Genomic DNA, 23,519 nt, shown 5'->3' on the forward strand with positions numbered 1-23,519 from the left:
CAGTAATCACAAACATGGTTTTCCTTTCCCAACTGTCACAAGTCACACTTTAAATGTGCACAGCGGAAGCTGCTATATGCAATATGGTGCAATAATGATTAAAGGTTAATTGCTCACACCGTCAATGCAGCTCACACAAATTTGCATATACTGTATGCAAATGCAAAGACAGAGTGAGAGGTGTGTGTTACTACATGTAGCCATATGTAACTGATGAAAAGCTGACAACCATGTCCAGGTAAATCTGGAGAAAATAAAACCACCATGTTCTGAAGCAACTCCTTTATTAAAGCTGCCATCAGACCTTATCACAAGCACTTGAGCTAGAAACTGTATTTTAATTGTCAATTGCTGTTGAGCTATTGCAGTCCTTAAGCTGCCTCCACAGGTTTGAAATATACTTCTGATGTTGCACTTGCTCTGTTTTTAAGTTATGGCTGAAGTGTCTGTTCCTGGAAATTCAGATGCCTCTACATGCAGTGTTGGGCCTGAAACGTGCCTTTAATATACCTGCGCTTACATTATCTCTTTAATTTACTTCTCTCAGATGTGAAGGAGCGAGTGAAAACTAATGCAGCAGCACTCAAGCGGACGAAATCCAAGTTGGTAAAAGTCAAATATGATTCTCATTTTGAAAGCAGCGTGTGGCAAATTGTTGTAAATCCATGAGGAGTTACATGTGACATATCCAGTGAACTATACTGGGAGCAGAACCCTACATATAGGACAACATGACAAAGCCCCGACAGCTAAATGATTAAATAGCACATACAATCCAAAATGCCTCCAAACCATTACCCCTTTCACCCCATCTATTCTTTTTCCCCAGATGTTGCAGGCTGAGTCGTGATGTGAAAGTATTTCAAGGCCTTCAACTGGAAAATGTTCATCAGGATTCTGCATATTAAAAGTGTTCAAAATCAACATAATCACGCTGAGAGGACTGCATTCTGGACTCCTACGTAAAACATTTCCAATTTCACGCTGTGCACCCATCTTTAGATAGAGAATAATTTTCATTATCACAGAAGGTGGGAAGAGTAATTCTCTTCATCCATCCTTTCAACAGAGGGGATAATGAAGAATGAAGCGTAGGTGAGGATGGAGCTGTGTGCGCCTGTGTTGCTGCATTATTCTGCTGCTCAACTATCCAACAGTAGAATGGCCAAACAAGATAAATGCTCCTGCCTTTGTACAACAGCAGCACAGTGGGCCTTCGATATCTGCGGAACATGCTTAATCAAGCAACGGTCTATTACAGATTATCATGGACTAACGAGTGCAACTGGAAATGTAGAGAGAAAATAAATTGAGCGAACACGTCAGCATCAGTGCTGTCTTCATCTAAATCTGCAATATATATATATATATTATATTATGTTTGATCATTCATGTTCTGAAGGTCTTCATATGTAAACATCTTCCGCACACTGTGGCTTAGTTCACTTGGCTCAAACTGCCTTGCATGTGGACTTCAGTCGAATGGAAAGCAGCTGTGAGCGGGAGGGGGCTCGCTGGCTGAGCCCTCCCGCATAGTGAACAGTCTTTTAATGGGTTCTTGACCTTAGCAATCACTGAGGATGACTGTGGCCACTGTGGTCTAAAGACCAATTGACCCAATGAAACATCTAGCAATAATGTGTGCCACCCATTATGGAGTTGCACTCACATACACCACCCTACCCATTAGTCACCTGACAAAAGCATATCATTGTGCTCTTGAATAATAACAACCAAGGCCACACGTGTAAGAATCTGTTTCTACTGAGACATTTCCTCCTCTGAGAAATGCTGAAGGCCACCATGCATTCAATAAAGAAAGAAATAATAATCCCATTTTTTTTTAATTGTAAAGACTACACTGTTAAAAGTGAGGATATAATTGCAACCGTTATGTTACTTTGAACTTTTTAAGATGAATTAATTAGGATTTAGTCATTACAAAACGTTTCCAGGCATTCAGAGTAGAGTTGAAGCAAGCAACTAAAACTTAAACAGTAATTAATTAGTTTTCACAATTTGTTGCATTTACGCTGATGACGGATTTTGGATTAACGGTTGGATTAAACTAGCTATTTGAAGCTGTCCCTTTAAGCTGTGGCAAACTGTGATAAACTGTTGAGTCCAAAGTCTCATGTTAAGTGCTTTAAAAATTGAAAGTCAGACACAGAATGCTTTAACTGATATTGAAACCTAAAAGAATATCAGGCATTAGACATGACTGGAACAGTTTTTGTTTTGTTTTTACAAATCTATGTCACTAAAGGACATTGAAATATAATCAGAATCCAACACAATGTGAACACCTTTCTGCCGCGAACTGTAAAGACGACTTTTACATGTTGCAAAAAGTCGCATATTGAGTGCGATATTGCGTTGACTCCCAGCAGAGGGAGCAGAGAGCATGAATCTGGGTGACAGATTTACATCAAAAAGCAAATAAAACTGACCGGGATCATCCAGTTGGCCAGGTCTCCATGTTTTGACACCTGCATGGCTCCCAGCATCGTCAGGTTGATGTGTCCCCTGAAGAGAAGGACATGATGGAAGAAGACAGCTGTCAGCTTCAGAATCAGTTAATCTTACAAACTCACAAGTCCAATCATCAAAATAAAACTATTACTACATTGTGAATATAACGTTTTTACTGCCATTGTACAAAAAGCAGTTGCTACTTCTGAAAAACAGTGCAAATGTGAAAAAAACTACAGCTTAGTTTCTGTAATACAATTTCTATTTTGTGTATCTACTCTCTAGTATGCATGTACATCATCAAGACTATTGTAGCTGCCTGCACCATTCAATGCTTGTAACATATAGATATACTTTATTACCGGAATAAATTTGTTGATAATTTCATCTTTCTTTATCTGTGAGCCTTTTTCCTACATAAAGTCCAAAGTGGGGCAATCCAGCAGACGAACAAACACAACAGACTGGACATCAACAAACACCTACAGAGAGGGAAATGATGATAGCTTTGTGACTACAAAGTCCGGGAAAATGTTTTGTCTAACCATAAATGCCTAAACCTAAATCGAAGTCCCAAAGTAGCGTTTACCGATAGGGAGCGCAAATAGTGTCGCCATGGTGACAAAAGCAACAATGTTTTTGAGCACTATTGGATTTCCTCTGGGCGATCAAACAGAACTGAGGCTGCAGGCAGTGCGGGTGGGCAATCTCAGACAGTTGGCAAATCAATAAGAACCTTGGGTATATTGACCAGGCTGCCGTCTAGTTGTACCGGTGAAAGTAGCTATTTAATAATATTCTGTGTCGCAAATGTTGGGGCCATCCCAACCAAATCCTGCTTACTGGTAACAGCTGCCTTATGATGAGAGTGACGCACTATTGAATAAAAGGGGGGAAAACTTGCTAAGAAAATACATTGTAAATCCATGTAAATGTCAGTCATATCTAACTTTCAGCAAATAGGTTTTCAGAGCTTTGTTTTGTGGACTTACCCTCGAATCATGGCAAATGACTCATCACTGGAGAAATAGGCAGCTCCAGGGAGCACCGTGACAGTCTCCTTTCCTACAGAGCACACAGATGACATATTTGAGAAACTGAATTTTAAGGTTCATTAATCACAGCAGTACACAAAAACTCAGTTTACACATAATCAAAAAGAGGGTCAATTAAAATATAAAAGCAATTAAAACAAAAATACAAATTAACAAACAGATTCAAAAAGATGAGTGTGAAATATCAACAATATATTATATCACTTCAAATGTCAATCTGAATAAAATAAGAAAAGATCATTATATTGTCCCCTTTTTGAGTGTCTTTTCATCCATCAATAATTTAGTTAGATCAATGTTACCATAGCTTTTGATTTCCTATGTATAGATGCATTAATCTTTGGGGGTCGTGAGTACAATGACCCTCACCAGCGTTAATCAGATCTGGATCCACTGCATCCTCAGTGGGGTATGGCCCCTAAACAAGAGAGAGAAATGAAGATCGACGTGAATGTGTACAGCGGCGAGCGACCACACACACACTCACACATGTCACTCAGCCTGACCTGCCATGATCTTTCGAGGGAGAGACAGAGACAATCACATTTCTCTGATTAGATGAGACATTGATTTTCTCTGTGTTCAAGAAAAGGGAATAATCCTTTTGGAGGAGAGGAGAGGAGAGGAGAGGAGAGAAGAGGAGAGGAGAGGAGGGGAGAGGAGAGGAGAGGAGAGGAGAGGAGAGGAGAGGAGAGGAGAGGACAGTACCTCTCTATAGCTGGCACATACTATTAAAACAAACGTGGACAAATTACACATTATCTTAGGTGTTTCCACTGTCAACACTTCTTATTGGAAAGTCTTTCCATAGCAGCAGCGGCCTTTGCAAAAGCTTAGCCGGCAAATAATGAGAGTGAGAAAGAAAAAAAGTCTGTCAATACTCTGCTTGTTAGCTAGTTTAGCTCGGATTCACTGAAAGCACTGAAAGACGAGGGGGAAGAAAACTCTGTTTGTGCCTTACCAGTCCCAAAATCCCATTTTCACTTTGAAGGTGTACAGTGATGTCTGGTTTTATAAAGTTGCTGGCCAACATGGGGATACCAATACCAAGGTTAGCTGATTAGCTCTTTGTTAAAGACGGTTACTATTCCATTTGTAATTATACAGTGGAAATCATAACTGACAGTCTTCTCTCTGACCACCTCGCAGCCATTACCGCAGTGGCTGTGAAGTGCTAATCAAAACACAACAACCAAAAAAACTGTAAGTAAGAAAACACAATGGCAAATAAGACAATGTGTCCATCCATTTCAAAATGGATTTGAATGTCCCTAATATTTCCAAGAAACTAAACTGAGTATGATTTGTCCACAAATGACTAAGTGGTTAATCAAAGATCAGCCACTTAAAATATGTGTCTGCTTTAATAATGAAGGGCAGAAGCTCTCACAATAACATGTAAATGTGAAATGGAAAATAATCTATCTACATAACTATAATACATAATAGCTAATGCAATCAACTGGTGCAAAGGCAACAATTACTCATTATGTGGAAAAGAAAAAGGAAGCCAAGCAGGTCTGTGGCTATAGACCAGCACCTGGTTTGGTTTAACTACAGGTTATTATATAAAGGGCAGCATAAAGCGCACAAACTTAGAACTTCTTCTTTTCAAAGGATACCGTACATCCCATCCTCAAACTCCAGAGCAGCTCGGCGAATGATCCTCTCCCGAACAATATCCGAGTCCTTCTTGGGTTTGGGCTTCTCATCTTGACCTTTCTGTACTGTGCGTTTCTGGAGTCACGAAAAAAAATGGAGAGACAGTATTTCCATTGGAGTACAAAGACACATGAATAAAAGTTAATGTGTGTGTTTTTGAACACTGCTGGAAATGTTCTGCAATTCTACTTATTGGTTAATGGAACATGACTTTCAAAGCTATAACAACATAATTCAGAAACTATAAAAATAAGCATACAACAAGCAGTTACAAGGCTTTTATGTAAAGCTCTGAAAAGCTTTATATATAATTCCTTTCTTTTCACCTCGATCCTCTTCTCGAAGCTGGCTCCCAGAACAACCCTGTGCACGTAGATGCTGGGTATGTGGATGTCCTCTTCAGCAAAAGTCCCAACATCCACCACCTCCTCCACCTACACAGAGAGACAATAGTTATTGAACGCTGCGCTTTCTCCTATAAAACGTCTCACGAGCCCTGAGATTTTAGTTCAGATACCAGAACTGTGCAGTGATGTGATTATGCGACCAGGAAATAAACCTGTGCCTACACCGCTGTGGACTTTCACAGAGCAGCTGAAACACTTTAATGGCAATTCCTGATGATTAATAAAAAAATACTCAAATGTTATTTTAAGGGCTACAGAAGCCACTTCTTCTTTTGGATTTTTAATACAAAAAATAGTGATGACACACCAGCAGATATTTATTCTGCAAGTATGATTTCACAGGTTTAACAAAAAAAACTGCGACAGTTTTTTCCCAGGGAAGAAAGGGTAAATATTTCTGAAAGAAAGGCATTGCATTTATTCATTTTAGCAACTCCACTTAGTCTAGTGAAAGCCGCCTGTTTACCCAAAGCCAGCTTGGATGAGTGAGCACAGAAGAGGATCATCTGACACTCCAAACCCAGGGGACGTAGCTTGATCCTTGGATTAAAGGCGATTGAGAGAAGGGGAGTGTGGAGGAGAGGAGATTGTTTGGGTGTTGGCAGGACTTTAGAAAAACCAAACGCAGAGGTCAGAACAATCTATTACTCTCCAGAGTCAAAAAACAACCCATTCAGTTACCTATTTTTATTTATAGCTCTATTCCACAAGCTCTGCCTCTGGACTTTCTTGCAGGTCTGATGGAGCTGCTATAACACTCGTCACTTAACGTTACCTAAATATACCTTCATGACACTTTAACCATCCTCACATTAAGTTGACAGAATAATAAAAAAAGGTCTAGGATATTAACTTAGTATATTTCTGACACAAAAAATGCATCACATTTGTGGAGAGAGTGGGTCAGCAGAAGAAGAGTGCATGTACGTGCTTTCTGTCTGACTCACAAGACACAGGTGGAAATGGATATTGATTTAAGCAGATATGGGTCAACGTGACTAAATAGAAATCGCGCCACGATCACATCTGCTTCCTCCTCCATAGGTAACACTACAAACTGAGCCTACAGCCTCCACTATACCTACACGCAGGTGTTCAGAGGAGTCGTGCAGCATGTGTGGGCACTACTCAGTCTTGTGTGCCGGTTTTTAGCCTGAACTTCATGTGTCGGGCTCATATCAACACTAGGCGGTATAACCAAGCACCGGGGTCCCTGAGATTTTGAGTCAACTTGACAATGGTATGAACAGAGAGCAGATGAAACTTGTTTTCCATTGTCAAACCGAGCTGAGTCGAAGAAGGATGCAATTTCCTTCAAGGGGCGAAAAGCACTTGAAATGACAGAAAATTAAAAATAAAGAGGAGAGAGCGCCCAGGCACCAGGGTTATCATCACATCTCCTGCAGCCAAAAGGGAACTTAACCATGACAACATAATGCTCGACCTCCCTTATGATTCTCTGTGCACTCCCGTGTGGCAGTAACCTACTTATTCCATTTACATGACTGGGGCAAGCAGCCGTTCAGAGCAAATTGAATTGAATCTCTCCTTATCGCCACTTCCTCCCTCAGCACTGACTGAGAGGAGTCAATGGCTGAGAGTGGATCCCATCTTAGCGTTGTCATGGATACGCAGGTTTTGGTCTGTGGCGAGCAAGGGGCCACTCAGGACTGTAAAGTGATTTCAGACTCTTTTTCTCTCCTCTGGATCCCTTGGTTAGGTTATGGTAAATCTTTGATGCTCCGCAGTAAAAACGAGGCCACGGAGGATGAGATTGGTAGCAGAGGAGAACTGATACAGCAGTCCCACACGTCCACCCACGTCTTTCTCTGGGGGCTTAATCTGTCTTTTGTGAGAATGATGATTTCCATAGACATCTTCATCAAGCAGGGCTGCACTCATCGCATTATAAAACAGTGATGAAACAGGAAGGACTGGGGGCAAGGGAAGCTCTACAAAGATTTGGTGGCATGAATTTCCAAGATTTCAGATGAATGAATGTAATAAGCAGCAGTATCGAGTATGAAGTACTTACTAGTACTGTCACCTCAATCAACAGGTGTCAAATAAACGGCCCACGCAAAACCAACAACAAAAGAAATCACACCTCAGATGTTTGTCTCTCACACATGCAAACAAACATGTATTCAGCTCAGTTTTAAATTAGCCTTCCAAAGCCAAATCACAGCACAATATGAAGCTCATACAATTTAAATGTTCTGTAGACATAAAAAAAAAAAAGCCCCCCGTTCCTTTCATGTAGGTGAGTTGTCCGGGCTGCACCGTTGCTCTGATATAGTTCAGACGGGAGGTTCAACGGACCAGGAAGGATCAAGCATTCAAAATAAATAAATAAAAAACACACAAGCCTTAGACATAATACACAAATGAGCAGGTGTGTGGAGCAGGCAAACAAGTGCACGTATAGACGCACACACAAACACATTGATATTCCAAAATCTGTAGAAAAATATTCACATCAATGAGAAAAGAGTGAGGCATGAAGTGAGCTCGCAGGAGGATGGAGGGATTCAAAGTGCCCGGTGGGGACACAACAAGCGATTTGTTTCCCCCTGAGTGTGTGTGCTTTTTTAGGCTGTGAGCTTTGTCAAATCGTGTTAATCTCAAACTGATTGGTGCACAATGCTACCAGATTCCTAGAATAAAACCACCGACAGTGGTGATGGTTACAGCGTTGGAGTGACTTCATATTGCTGGATGTAATGACATTTTTTGTCACCAATGTGCGTTAAACTAAAATACAAGTCTGATACATTTACAGTTTGACCACATTTTTTCCACACATGGAACTAAATCTGAGGGAAAAAAAACAATAAATAAGGATAGAGAATAGTTCATGTTTGTTTGTTATTAGTACGTGTGCATGCACAAACATGAAATGCACCTGTTTGTTTTCAGAGAGGGATTCAGATGCACAAACAATCGTTCAGTGAAAGTGAGTCAGTGCCCTCTGAGTACAGGTATTCATTTGAGCTGACTGCACTGCTATTGACCATCTGGGTTAGATTTTCAATCACTAAATGAGCAAACAGCAGCAAGTGTTTGTGTCACCAAATTACAGTATGACTTTGTCTGTTCCAACAAAACGTTAGGAAGCAGCTTCTAGAGGCAATAGTGTTCATTACAGCCCTGGTTACAAAAGCATTCAACTTTTAAAGTGCTGAGCGCACAACTGTGAAATTTGTCCACAGGGTGGTGCCTATGTAGAATGAGTCTTTTGAAGTCCTGCCCAAATAAAAAAAAAATGAGATAATTGTTCCTCTGATAATCAAAGAGATTTCTCATGTTGTGTAAAGAAAATTGCAAATCATTAAGAAAATGTGGCAAAACAATAATACTATATTGTAGAGGTAGCTGGCATGTGTCAACCCTCAGATATTTAATTATTTTTATTTTGCATCATAATGCCAAGCGGACTCAAATTACCACCCATATGCTCGGCCAACAAATATCAGGGCAAAAACTTTTCTTTTCTTTGAGATAAAACATTCATGGAGCCTTATTAAAAGTACCAAAATATCCTTAATAAAATGTAATCAGCGAGTTTGCATTTATCATTTTCAAATGTTGGTATTCAGTTTTAAACCAGATTAATATCATAACTTGATTAATTGGGATAGAACAGACACGCTTAGGTAGGTAATGCGTGGGTGGAGGTACCTGATCTCTTAATCCATCGTGTCCCACCCGATTTGTTTGGGTGTGTGCATGTTTGTGTGCATACCGAAATGCGACAGCCAGGAGAAAGAGGTGGTGTGGCCACAGGCGACAGAGCATGAGGATGACAGCGACACCACACTCTCATTACCCTGTGTATTTATAGCCTCTCCATCTTCCTCCCAGTGTGTGTGTATGTGTGTGTGTGTGTGTGTGTGTGTGTGTGTGTGTGTGTGTGTGTGTGTGTGTGTGTGTGTGTGTGTGTGTGTGTGTGTGTGTGTGTGTGTGTGTGTGTGTGTGTGTGTGTGTGTGTGTGTGTGTGTGTGTGTGTGTGTGTGTGTGTGTGTGTGTGTGTGTGTGTGTGTGTGTGTGTGTGTGTGTGTGTGTGTGTGTGTGTGTGTGGGCACTTGGCCACGCTCTGCTGCCACTTTCGGGGCTCAGCTCCACGGCTTTATCCTCTAACCCAGAATACTGACAACATGAGCAATCTGTTTCCTCTCAGTGGAAGCTTGCCTAGCCTATGACAGCCTTTATGGTATCCAGAAAATGGGAGACAGCAAACCTGTGCAAACCCTGACGACATTTCAGGAAGTAAAAATACATATTTTTCAAAATTGCACATACTGCTTACCAAAAGATTTAGAAAGGAGCTCAAATTGGGATATTTACATTTCAAAGAACAAATAAGCCTCTGTGCAATGTGCTTCAGATGATAGGCAGTCGTCACGCAACTTTGAACTTGCATTCAAATTGTGGAGGAATAATTTGGATCCTTAATACAGTAATGTATATAACTCAATTATTAGTACATAAGTGTTAAAGTGGGAAAAAGTACAGATTTGTTGTATCTGACTGATACTATGTTTAACTATGTATGACCTTATTAGCTTATTGACAAGATACTGAAGCAGCAGGGGGTAAGCAACATGTTACTGTCATAGTTACTGCAGGCAGAACTAGTTTGAACTACGCCAAATACAGGAAAGAAGAAAAAGCTTCAGATTTCCCCCCCTCGTTTTTGGAGTCTCAGTTTTTACGAGACACTGCGTCATTTTAACATTGATTGAAATTAAACCCAAATTCTGAAGGCGAATAATAACTCAGACATTGGCAATGTGACTCTGGCTATGCTGCTTTTTGTTAGACATCAGAAGCAAGATTGGCTGGAAACCACTCATAACATCTTGAAGTATGTTGTGTTTTGACAGCTTGTTATGTTATCTATTGTATTAATTCTTCCACTTCAATTCAGTTAGTAACTAAAGCAATGGAAGTACAGCATAACCCTTTGAAATCTATTGGAGTGTGAGCATTAAGGAGCATAAAATAGAAAAACTGACTGGAAATGGAAAATGTACTTGTTACCTTTAACATGTATGAGTGTGCCACTTCAAATATTCAGTTTATGCCTGTTCAGCAAATCTAGTCGCATTCCACTTGCTTCATCATCTTTATTTACATTCTCTGTTTGCTTTTCTGTCTCTGTTGGACAGAGAGTGAACTGAAGAATAAACCTGAGCACTAGTCATCAGTTTTCATGGCAGACATATAGAAGTCAATGTCACCATGGCACATCGAGTGCACAGAGCCTATTCCAACCTGTTTACCAGAACTAGATAAGTCAATGTCAGCCCCAGTGATGTAATATTCCATTTCAGATTGGACAGAACCAAAATAGTAATTAAAATTTGGGCCACTCTTTAGCAACATACAAGCGAATACTGCTGTCAGTTTCTCCATCACCAAATGATAATTTAATTTTTCTGATTTTAGAAATTAAGAAAAATCTCTGCTAATGGACATGTAACTACAATTCCACATTGCAATGCCATCAGTGATATTGTGAAGTATTTGCATCCCATACAGGCATGCCAATGACCTATGGGCACACTTTTAGTGAGAAAATAAAAGACATATTGAGGGTGCAATGCCACTGTATCGATGCCGTTTCAAGTTTCATTAATTTGTTAAACAATTTGGATTCAGTGCCATGTTAACTTCTGGCACAGTATGAATCCTATTCAATAAAAGCTACCAATCACTTTTGCAATACTGTTGTTATGAGCCATGCGCTAGAAATTGAGTCACAATAATAATGCCTGCACCCACAACATTCTTTCATACACATTGTGCAAAAATACTGACAGAAATTAGACATACATTGCACATCTTATTCACACCAGAAGATAATTCATGAACCTCTTTAGGCAGGAAATGATGGGGAAATGAGTGGATTTCTAATTGTTTTCTCACAGCAGCTGTAGTTATGGAGGGCACAAGTCAAGAAAACTCAACAGGGCGTAATAAGAACTGTAACCATGCATGGAAAATGATGGCTGTAATAAATACCTGAACAAAGACAGCGTTGTGTATCATAGAAATAACTAAATGGATCATGCATTAGAGTAAAGAGACTTTAAGAGAGACAAAACTGTCCCTTTTTATGAGTTTCCATCTTATGCCTAAAGCCTACTCTGTTTAAGCCCTTGTGTTTCAACACAGTGTATAGTGAATGCTGAAAGCCCCGAGGACAGAGGGCATATTCAATTAGACGTCCAGCCTGGTTAAAAGAACAAACGCACAAATATATTAATTCACTTCATGCATGACTGGTTGTGCAAACCCCAACACCCACACCACTGCATTGCCAGAGTAATATAATACAGTTGAGTAATTTACTGTGACTGATGGTTGAACAACAGCAGACACCACTGCTTTTATTCAGTCTCGGGTGAATTGTATCCCACAATGCACCGGGACCTATCACAGTACCTGCGATAAGGAAATAACTGGACCAGCTGGATACCGTGGAACATTCAACAATTGGATAGCCCGGCTTGGTTGCCTAGCAACCGTGGCAGGAGCTGGTGATGATCAGGTAACTTTCGAAGTGCTTTTTTGTCATCTCGTTTTCTGGAAGCGTCCCTGCCTCTTTAAAGTTTAAATTCGGTGATTCACATGTCAGGATTGCAGAAGAAATGACAATGATTCTGCACTGGTCACTGACCCGAGGGAATAAAGCAGTAGTAATGGTTATAGTTGTCTGTTCTGGTATATGTGGTGTAAAGTAAGGTCTCACCTCGATGGAATGTTTAGTAGAATAACTGAAAATTAATCCATTTATCTTGAACATGGGAGCCGAGAAGTTCCTTGATAGAAAGGGAGTCGACTTGCAACAATTGCAGTGTTACTGAATAACTACTGGGAGATGATTTGATTTTTGCTTCCCAGAATTGCCATTTATGTTTTACAGGAGCGGAGCCACCTGGTTAACTATCAATACGTCTCGCAGCCCCACAGGCATTTAATGCATACACATTTTTAGAGACTAAACACAGCCATGTCAGACTGCAGGTTCCAGCACATCCATTACAGAGGAGTGGGTTGGCTTCATGTAATGTTATTCAAGAGGCTGGTCGGGCGTCTTACATGTAAGTAGAAAGGACATGGAATAAAAGGTTGGAGTTCAAGTTACATAAATGGTGTCTTTAACTTTACGTAGTTCTATTGACATTGATGTATGTATTTATTAGGTATTTGATGTTGGGGTGAAACATAACTAAAACTGACTGGTGATTGGTGGAGTATATCTGTGGGATCTTGATACCACAGCTCCACACATCAATCACTATTGCACATGGTCTGGCTCTAAATGAAGGTATTCGGGATATTTGAGATTCATTATTTTTTACAACGGGAGGAAGCAGAGAAGCGTAGTCCAACTAATTTAATGTCTATGGATATGACACGTAGCACAGGTCGACTGTCAGAATCAAACAGAGAATATGAGCTCTGATAGTTCATCAAAACAATGTCAGAAAAAATACCGACAAGGAAATGCTGAACCCCTCTAATATGGATGGTTTTGGCCCAGTTATAACGACTTTCTAAGTTGCTGCCCATTAACTGAAACTGAACCTATTTTCCAGTTGTGTTGTCAATCTCCCACCACAATGCCCTGATATTTTGGACACTTTGATAAGGGGCTTATAGTCCAGGAGATAGCCTGAGAACAATTTGTGCCTACCTGGCTGTGTCAAGGTTAAAGAGACAGGAATCTAGTCAAGCGGACAAGTTGTTCACAATGCAGCATGATTGTCTAAGACCTCGCTGCACATCAGCCTGGGCTTCCATGCTGCGCTGCGAGTTAGATGAAAAGGTTGAAAAGCACCTGACCCTGTCTGCTGGTTCCTTTCCTTGCCTGAGCCTGCACCCAAGATAACAGGGTCAATATCGTCAGTGAATCACCAGATTTATGACCGAGCGTGGGCTGAATCCTGAAGACACATTTGTTTTCATTGACGGTAATAGCTTCGGTATCAGTGATAAAAGGATCTTAATGGGTGCTGCAACCCAGGCCAATCACTTTATTGTCACCAGTAAGTAGGCTTGTTATAGATAATATTCATATCTTACCTCCACTGCCATAAAAAAGCAGATTCAGACAGCTTTAATGGGTTTAACACCAATACACACACATTTACTGAACAGTTGTCCTAATACAAATATAAAATACAATTTTATTGTACTTTGATATCTGTTTTACACTTGGAGCCATGTTTATTGATTATATCATACAAGGCATTTGAAGGGGGTGAAAATGAATGAGAAACATACTATAATCCTGTTTGATGATATCATTTGTTGGACTGCAGCACAATCTGCCAAAACTGCCCCCCCCCCCCCCCCCCCCCCCCCCCCCCCCCGATTGGAGCTACGTAGTTGATATGTGGATGACAAGTTTCTGGATGCACTCTTTGTTAGAACATGAAAAAGCAAAGACATGCAAAATCTTCAAAGACTCACAGTGGTTTGACACAGTCTAGTTATAGAGCTGGCAGGGCGCATCAAATTATATTTAAACTAGATTCAATTAAGTTCAGATGAAAACGCGGAGCTTTCCTTGCCCCAATAGAAGATAATTTGTGAGAACATTTCTTAAGCTTGCACACCTATGTCTGGCACGCCATTAAAAAAGGCTGTGTCCTTGTTTTAATAATTCGGGGAAGCAATTATTTCTGAGCCTATGACAGTTTGCAGAGGCTGTTTGTTTTCAAACAGCTTTTCTCAGAGCATATGAACTTAAATATTTCAGGTGCATTCTGGAAGCTTATGATGTTGGCAGATCTATAGGCATCTACTTGTTATATCTTTCCTGCGCTCTATATCCCTCTTCCTCATCATTCCTGCCACCCATCCTCAGATGTTTGGAGCAGAAATGCCACAAAGACAATCCTAGAAATGCAGCCTGGGAAAAATAAACACTCCTTTTTTTGAGTCCAAATGAAACCCGGCTCGTTTCATCCTCCCCCCTCTCAAAAAACTCCTTGAGCACACAATTCAATATTAAATGCAACCAAGGAAGCTTGCTTTTCACAATGCAGCTTTTAAGGCAGAGCTGCATTATCATTTATGTCACAACGATATACATCACAGGTCCAGCATACGTCACAGTCGCATTACGCAGTCGCATTACGCAGTCGCATCGCTGCTGTCACAGTGACTAGTCTCATCCTTGCAACAAAAAAAAAAAAATTCTATTCCACCAAAGCGCTGATTCTCCACAATTCATTGATATCTGTCAGTGGCAACATTATCCTTGTTGCCACACATGCAGAGGATTAGACGTGATGCCAAATAGTGGAATTTAGTGGCTCTTTAATTTGGGGCGTGTGCAGAGCGCTGATGTCTTAAAAACCCATTAATACCTGTTCTGCTTACCTCTGTAAAGCAGATTTCAGTGATCACCCGACCATAAATGCAGCAAACAGCTTTATTGTGAGAACATTTAATTGCCATTTGGTCCCAGATAATTCTAATCAACAGTATAAATCTCAGGTCCAGACACCGTAGAGTAATTGAAAATGTGTTTCGTGGAGCTCGGTGAGATTTATGCAAGACCCTTAGCTATTGATTTATTTTCAGACAGCGCCCATGTTCTGTGGTTCTCACACACACGGACACACATTTGTCTCCCGGCTGCTCTCTGTATCAAACTGTGTCTATATGGGAGGTGTGAAGCTGTTTGTGTGTTCGAGGGGTGAATAGGAGATGGAGACACACACACACACACACACACACACACACACACACACACACACACACACACACACACACACACACACACACACACACACACACACACACACACACACACACACACACACACACACACACACACACACACACACACACACAGTGGGAGAAGATGAGCTATCATATTTCTGTACTGTCAAATCTTAGATAGCTGGGTATCCAGACAGACAGACAGAAGGAAAGTGGGTTTGACACAGAGATGGCGGATACAGATGGAGGATAAGATCCTAAAACTGCAAGTTTATTAATAATACCTCAGATCTGAGAAATATATATGTTTCCCTATTCAAGGTTATCCTTTCAGCCCACAACTTGACAGCACCCGGGTCACCTGTGCCTTTTGAGGGTGGGGAGATAGGATCTACTTGAAAATATTGACTATACAATTTATAGCTGGAAAACTGTTTTTGTGTGCCAGGGCTCAAATCTCAAATGGCTGTTTTCTTCTACGGGCTAAAGTTAAACATTGGTGAAATGTTTTCTTTCCAAAGGTTATTTGTAGCTGTAGCTTGGCTGATACAATAAAAATCATACCAGTATGGTTCCTATAGGCACCGGAACTTAAGGATTTCTTAGAAAAGTATTTATATCACAATACATGTACACGTGTTCTCATGGGTCTGTTGTTACAGTTGATTTTTATAATATTTAGAATTGTGCCTCAAGGTCAAATTTCAGCTATTTGGGCACAGGGACTGCTAAAATCCTAGAACATGAAAGGCTGAATAATGCATGAAAACCATTATAAGGAAAGCTAAAAGGCTTTTAGATGGTGACTCTGCAGTTAGATGTGTGTGACAAGACGTGTTCCAGACAGACATTAAAAGCATCTGATTGTGTTGTTGAAAATGCATACCTCTACTATTGTGGTTTTGGCTGCCTTGCACATGGGCTGATTGAAGTTTCTGGCTGTTTTCCTGACAGAGACAGCAGATATGATATCAGGACAAGTATGAGATACAGAATTACAACCAAAGGAATTTGCACACTCTCAATGTGATATCCAATTTCTCAGTCAGTATAAGCCAGAGAGTTTACTAGTGAACACTGCTCTCTTGTGGAGAGATACTTTACTGCAGCTAATATCCATTTTTCAAACCCACCAACAGCAGAGTGATGTGCAAACACAACCAAGGTGATAAAGTTTGAAAGCTGAATCCTGTACAAGATAGATAACATCATTGCCAAAACACCACATGTATATTCAGATCGAAACTCATAAGCTGTATTGAGATTCCAACAGTCACCTGAAAACTATGTTTCCAGCCCTGTCGGCCTTCCATGCCTTGATCAATGCAAAGTCTCCGGTGATGGCCTTTTCCATGATGTAGTGCCTGTTGTTGAACTCTTTGACCTGTTCACAATGACAACACAGTTTGAGAAGTGAGAAGTACTGAAAACAGTCAGGGCTGAACATGGTGACAGGGCCCAAATAGCTGAGTTCATATAGAAAGGAAACCAAAAGCACAATATGTCTATGTCACCATGTGAAGCAATATTTTAAAAACTATTTAGAACTTCAGATATTGCTCTCATTATTGAAATACACTACTTTGAGCTTGCTGCAATGCTGGCGTACAACCAGTCAAACAAGTTTGAACTTTCCTATAAGAACATACATCACCTGGCACTTAGATGAGCACATATCATCATATCAACCTTCATATGCCCTATTTCGTTCATCAAACAAACTAACAGACAAGGTTGTCAAAGGTCTGGGAAAATATCAATTGCCATCCAAAGTAAACACATTGTCACCTCTCTCTTCTCACTGGCGATGGCAATGCTGCCATCTTTGTTGTACTTGATGGGAGAGCCTCCCTCTTGGATTAGTGTGCCATAGCCTGTGGCGGTGAAGAAAGCTGGAATTCCGGCACCACCAGCCCTGATCCTCTCTGCAAGAGTGCCCTTCGGAGAAAAAGGGGTGATACATCAGGAGATGAGTACAACAGATAAATAACAAGTGTAAAGTACGATGTTGAATGTTGGAATGTCAGGACTTGTGGATGTGTTTTCATGAGCTGTATCATTTTCCATATGTGAAAACATTGATGTATAAGCCTTTATGTGATTGGACCAACCTGTGGTGTCAGTTCCACTTCCAACTCCCCCGACAGATACTGTCGCTCAAACTCTGCATTTTCTCCAACGTATGAGGAGATCATCCTCTTTATCTGCTTCGTCTGGAGCAGCAGGCCCAGCCCAAAGTTATCCACTCTGATGAAAACATTTACAAAATATTAGTGGCTATAGTATTGTTTCATTATATATTATAATGACCGAGACAGAAAAGTGGGGATTCATATTAGGAATTTCCATTACATTTACTTAGGACATGATTCACAAAAAGGTTTATTTACACAGATTTTGCAAGCCGAATGTATATAATAATATTATCTAGGCTGTGTTCTTCAAACCTCTTCTCCATGTTACTTGACTGAGCTTGAGCAGATGTAGTTTTATAGATTTGCAAAGCTAATGCACAAACTCAAGGCTGCTAACAAACCATCTGAAAGAGTGCTAATACTTATAAAATCAATTATTTGGGGGTTATTTCGCGATTTTTATATTCCCTCTACAGTTTATCAAGTTTAAATTGTCCCTGCTCTTGTGAATATTACTCCTACTCTGTAAAAAGGTTATTGAAGGTTGTAACCAACCAAAGCAATCGTGATGGCTCCTTTTAGACCTCAGACAGTCAATAATCTATGAAAGAATAGTCTTAATAAAACTTTATAAAACTAATAAAGTTGCATTAAACTGTGTGCCATCTTGTGATGCAATATAAAAGTAGAATTATAGCAAACACACATTTCCTGTCTGATTACAACACAGCTGATTTCACTATCCACACTACTAACTCATGTTACAATCTACTAATCAGTAACAAGAGAGAAGTTGATCTTCATAAGGAGAACGTTTTCCCTCATTTCTAAACCGCAAGAAGCTGAGAATCAGCTACTACAGTTTTGTCTTCTTCTGTAATCTCAGGTCAGCTGACAGTGACAACACTATCTAGGTCATGTGTGCTCTGAACACCAAAAACAGATGAATGTGATAAAACTCGTGAGTATGTAGTTTGTGTGCTTCTGGGCTAAAGCCATGTCAAATTTAAAATAACATCAGATGGACAGACTGGTGAACTTCAATGTACATGAAAAATGACCTTTTCCAGCCAAGTGCTAAAAGCTCATGGAACAGAGATTTACAGCAGTGATCTTAGACATAAATGTCACCGCCTTTTATATAGAATCTATTGTCCGTGTAAAATGCCTCAAGCCGCTGATCAAGTAGTAAGTATTGAACTACACAGGGTTCTTTCACAACTAAATAATATCCTTTTGTGTATTGTTAGTCATCGCTGATAATTACACAAAAACAATATTTTTAAGATATTCCCTTCAAATTAAACCAATTTTTCGAAAATCTCAGCTAGAAGTTTTTGAAATTCCTTCAAAGGGAAAAAGGAACTGCACATATTTGTAAAGCCATATTTAATTTTAAACCGGTGGATGTTTCAGAAAACCTAAGACATTAAGTGCAAAGTAACATCGAGGTCTAATCTAAGTACACCCACCTCCCTCGGCTCGAGTTCTTTAAAGTGCACATCTTAAGAATGTCCCTGTTCTGCAAAGATATCATTCACCAAAGTTTGTTTCTCTGTTTGGAAAGGCCTAATAATGGAGTAATTCTTTACAAATCTGACTCTTCTGACCCTCTTCCCTCCAGAGCCTGACCTATTTAAACAGGACTCAGCTGTTAACAACAAAACAGTGGACACAGTTTGCAGGCCTGGTAACTGTAATAAAGCAAGAAAAATCTATTTTAACAGTCATGTTTAGCAAATCTCTGATAACATCCAAGTAACTCAGTTTTCAAGTCCGCTTATTGCAACATTAACCAGATGTATGCCTGTCAGTGAAAATGATGTGCAATAAACAAAAACAAGTGATTTCCACAGGAGAACATAGACGTATCCTGCCTCCAGGATGCTCTTCCCAGGCACTACCCCTCGCCTGAATGTTCCATATAATCCACTCAGAAACTACACAGAAGAGGCCACAGAAAGCACTACCTGCAGAGAGAAAACATTGAGGAGAGAGATGATTGTCCTGGGCAACTGCCCGATACAAGCAAACAATCCGAGTAGCTGTTCCATAAATCGATATCCAACAAACATCAAAGTCCATAGTGAAGCACTAACTCACTTCACAGGCCTGAGTTTTTACAGGCTATAACAAGCACTGACACAGAAATATATGAATGGAGTGGCACAGACTGAACACTTGTCCTTTTCAAAGTTGAAAGTTAATCCCTAGTGTTGGCCTCAGTAAAAAAACAGTAGTGTTCAGTTTCTACTCTAAATAGCCCACATCCTAATTTATATTTCAGTCGATGCGGTTAGGTATAAGTTACTGGCTCAAGTTTCAGTCATGCCGTATAAAAACTGGGTTGATCCCAGCTGAGCTTGGGCAAGAGGTGTGCACCCCAGACAGGTCACAGCCTATCACAGGGCAGACAAACAACCAGAGTCACCAGATAACTTTGCCCACATGTCTTTGGACTGTGAAAGGAAGTAAGAGGACGCAGGGAAACTAACACAGACAAAAGGGAGAGCACAGGGGAGATAACAGTTTGGAGAGGTAAACTCTCCCAGGGGAGAACTTGAAAACTCCACACAAAGAGGCCCTCTTGCTGTGAGGAGGCAGTTTGAACCACTGTTCCACCCAGCCACCTAATGTTAGTTTCAGTTGAGTCTTGCACGTGACTCCAGAGTCCTCTAGTTTGACATACTACAATGTAAGTTTCCAATAAAAAGACAGGGCACATAATAAAGGGCATTAATGTCAGTAGCAGCTGAAGGCCATGCGCCAAAAGGTAAACATGTGAGAGTGAGAGTCTACCAGTATCACACATGATTGGCCACCACTGAACACACCTTCTGCTTGTGCCTGCAACTCTGATAACGTATCAGAGCTCAACATCTGGGCCTCACTCCAGGTAAACACTGCTTGTTTGAAGATATGCAACAAGGTCAACAGTACCTCTCCAATTTGAGAAAGTGAAAGTCTACCTGGAAAGTGCATACCTATTTTACTTTACCTAAAAATGAAAACACTCAGTGTCTTTGTCTACAAAAGTAGTGATAAATGTGGCTGCTGGAATATTAAAGATTGGTTTAAACTGTCACCGGTGACACAGGTGTGAATCCAAACAGAAACAAACTCACCTCTATAAACACAATCATTCCTAAACAAATTTAAGCGCCTGCATTTGTACTTAGCATACATGTACACACTAACACACTTACCCAGCATTGTTGCTGACTGCAGTGAGACCCCTCACACCAGTCTTCAGTAAGCTGTTGATAAGATTCTCTGGGATGCCACATAATCCAAAACCTGAGTTGAAGCACAAAAAAAAAAGTGATGTATAATAAAATGCATTTGAAGCAATTTGTGGAAGAGTGTCTGTCATGGAGCTGCTGGAACCAGAAAAGTTTGGCATTGTTTGCAAACACTGAAAAGCTGCCAAATGGGCGAGAACAAAAGCCTGCTGTGACATCTGAATGTGATAACGAGCATGCAAAACTAATGCAGGCACTTTGAGAGAAGTTCCAGGATGTGAAATACAAACAAAAGGAACTAACTGTATTGAACAAATAAACCGTTTAATGTGGAACAAATTGATGTGCCTCTAAACCCACAACAAGAAGTCATTGAGCTCACAGGCAATGAAAAGCTCAGACCCAAGAACAGACGCTTTCAAAGACGGACTGACACAAACCTGGAAAACCATCTGCCAGTAACACATCATCACTACCACCTGACGACTGACGCCTCGCCACAGAGCAACACACTGCTTTAGAGAGGTTAGTGTGATATGTGTTCATTAAGAATGTTGTTGAATTAAAACAGACCAGTGTTATTCCTCCTTTGTATATAGGGTCTTAATGTTTACATTTCTAATATTACAATAAATGAGGCTGATTTCTGCTTATCTGTTGTTTCCCCTCAGACAGATGTGTGACACAATGGAAAAAATGTTTAACAATGTCACTGTGAACTTGACTATAAATAAGAGCTGTGGGAAATCTGTGGGCCGAGTTTGTGGACTGTAATCAAACAGCATGCCAGAGAGTTCAAGCTCACTTGGTTATTAAATGGTCGGTTAACAACACTTTAAGTAAGTTAACAACTGTAGATATTTGCCAGCTTTCTCACTGAGGTGTGTTTGTAACTATTTCAACTGGCGTCAGGTAAATAAGTACAGTACATCTTACCTCCCACCAGGATTGTAGCTCCACTGGGGATATCTTTGACTGCATCTGTAGGGTCCGAGTAGAACTGTGAACTTCTCTGGTTGGAGGTGGAAAAGTAACAGCCACAGGTCTGTGGAAAGCAGAACAAGAGGTGTGTAAAACAGAAAGTTTGTTCAATTATTATCTTAAAGAGTTCAAACAACAACATTATTAACTCAAAATGTAAATTTGGGCGACTAAAACAAAGAAGCCATCTGAGGGCAGCCACTATGCCTGGCTTAAACGCTTGAACCAGTTTATTCAGTTGAAGAAGAGCAAGACAACCAGCGCAAATCCTCCAACAAAAGGAGCAGAGATGGCGACCCACAGACAAGAGCCCCAGTCCCAGAGGGAGCTCAGCTCTCAAAAATACAACCTTGTATCAATAGAAATCATTGAAAGAATGAACCTGTTGTGCTCACGTCATTTGAAAAACAATGAGATATTTTGTAGTGTTTTATCACAACCATTATCTTTATATTGCCAATTATTGTAAATCTGTCTGATGGCTTTATCATGAGACGTTTTCAAAATAAACTTAGTGTCTCAAGATAATGACTGAGGCTACTGTGTCAAAGCAATAACTTGTATCTCAAAACAATGATTAACTCAAAATGGCTACTTACTCACTTAACAATGCCTTGATATCTAAAGATAATGACTTTCTAACTTGAAATATGGACTTGGTGACTCAAAATGATGAGTTAGTGTCTCATCGTTTCAAAGTATTATCTCATCATTGACTTATCTCACAAATTTCGACTTTGTATCTAATAATCATGATTGATACATTTTATATCAACTCGTAACTTTGTGAATTACTGTCTCATAGTCAAGATTTACTATCTCATATTTGCGACTTTCTAATCTAATAATTTTTGATTTAGCATTCACCTTGATTTCTTTCACTGGCAGGAATATGTGGGTTTAATGATCACGACGTTGATTTGATCACAGTGGAGCTACGCTACTAGTGACACACGCACACACACAAACACACACACGCACGCACGCACACACACACACACACACACTACCGGGACGCAATAACTTTAACGCAGCATGTCGAGCAGCTTCATCCACATGTGTGTTAAGTCGCTGCTCAGATGGAAACACTCACTGTGTGTTACTGTAAGTTGTGGTTATAACTGTGCAGCGGGACGTGTGAGTGTCGCTGCGTGTTAAAGGACACGCTGGGACATTCAGAGCTAGAGGTCAGTTCAACCACATCAGCAGAAAGTTAACTTCGGTCAAACTGAACGACACCGTGGAGACTTGTGAACCAGCAGCCGGGGTTCACTTGATTCTTCGGACAGAATAAAACCTCAAATTACATCATGACCTTTTTTTAAATATTGTCTCCAGACGTTAGCAGCCGCAGCCCCCCCCCCCCCCCCTCGAGCCCCGGGTGGTCTCCCTGCAGCCCCCCCCGCCATGTGGACACTGACCTTGCTCACCTGCTGCTCGACATGTTTGCTTCTGCAGGAACCTGAGATGTTCCTGAGGAGAAGCCGCTGCGCTCTGCACACAACTCTGAGGGCCGCCATGTTTGAGAGCTTCACCCGGAGGAGGGGGGAGGATGAAGAGGAGGAGGAGGATGATGATGATGAAGGGGGAGAGAGGGGGGGGCAGTGAGCGGAGGATATGAGAGTCAAAAGTCAGGACGTCAGCTGCCGTGCTAACGACGAGCTAGCACATGCTAACGTGGTGACTTTCTTAAACCGCAACGATACTTACGCACGGTTTCACGGTTTCACGGTTTGTATCGCTGCGCGCGCACGCTGTCATGGCAACGCGCGGCGGTGACATCAAAGAGCACGTGAGGAGTAACCCCACCCCACCCACCCC

The 23,519-nt window shown here is 40.7% G+C and overlaps 1 protein-coding gene across 1 annotated transcript in view; it reads right to left on the reverse strand.

Annotated features, from left to right (window-relative positions):
* The window catches only part of oxct1a (3-oxoacid CoA transferase 1a), a 37,854-nt gene extending 14,603 nt beyond the window's left edge, over positions 1-23,251 (reverse strand). The window contains exons 1-13 of the mRNA XM_061072315.1: positions 23,129-23,251; positions 21,654-21,762; positions 20,682-20,772; positions 17,452-17,587; positions 17,129-17,278; positions 16,618-16,724; positions 16,227-16,287; positions 5,516-5,623; positions 5,150-5,264; positions 4,489-4,583; positions 3,897-3,945; positions 3,465-3,537; positions 2,451-2,526 (exon numbers count right to left, since the gene is read on the reverse strand). Coding sequence (XP_060928298.1) covers positions 2,451-2,526; positions 3,465-3,537; positions 3,897-3,945; positions 4,489-4,583; positions 5,150-5,264; positions 5,516-5,623; positions 16,227-16,287; positions 16,618-16,724; positions 17,129-17,278; positions 17,452-17,587; positions 20,682-20,772; positions 21,654-21,762; positions 23,129-23,218 — 1,260 coding nt within the window. The 5' untranslated portion in view covers positions 23,219-23,251. The remainder of the gene's footprint in view (positions 1-2,450; positions 2,527-3,464; positions 3,538-3,896; positions 3,946-4,488; positions 4,584-5,149; positions 5,265-5,515; positions 5,624-16,226; positions 16,288-16,617; positions 16,725-17,128; positions 17,279-17,451; positions 17,588-20,681; positions 20,773-21,653; positions 21,763-23,128) is intronic.
* Positions 23,252-23,519: the final 268 nt, after the last annotated feature.

Source organism: Limanda limanda, chromosome 5, assembly GCF_963576545.1.
Source record: "Limanda limanda chromosome 5, fLimLim1.1, whole genome shotgun sequence".
In the NCBI taxonomy this organism is placed as follows: domain Eukaryota; kingdom Metazoa; phylum Chordata; class Actinopteri; order Pleuronectiformes; family Pleuronectidae; genus Limanda; species Limanda limanda.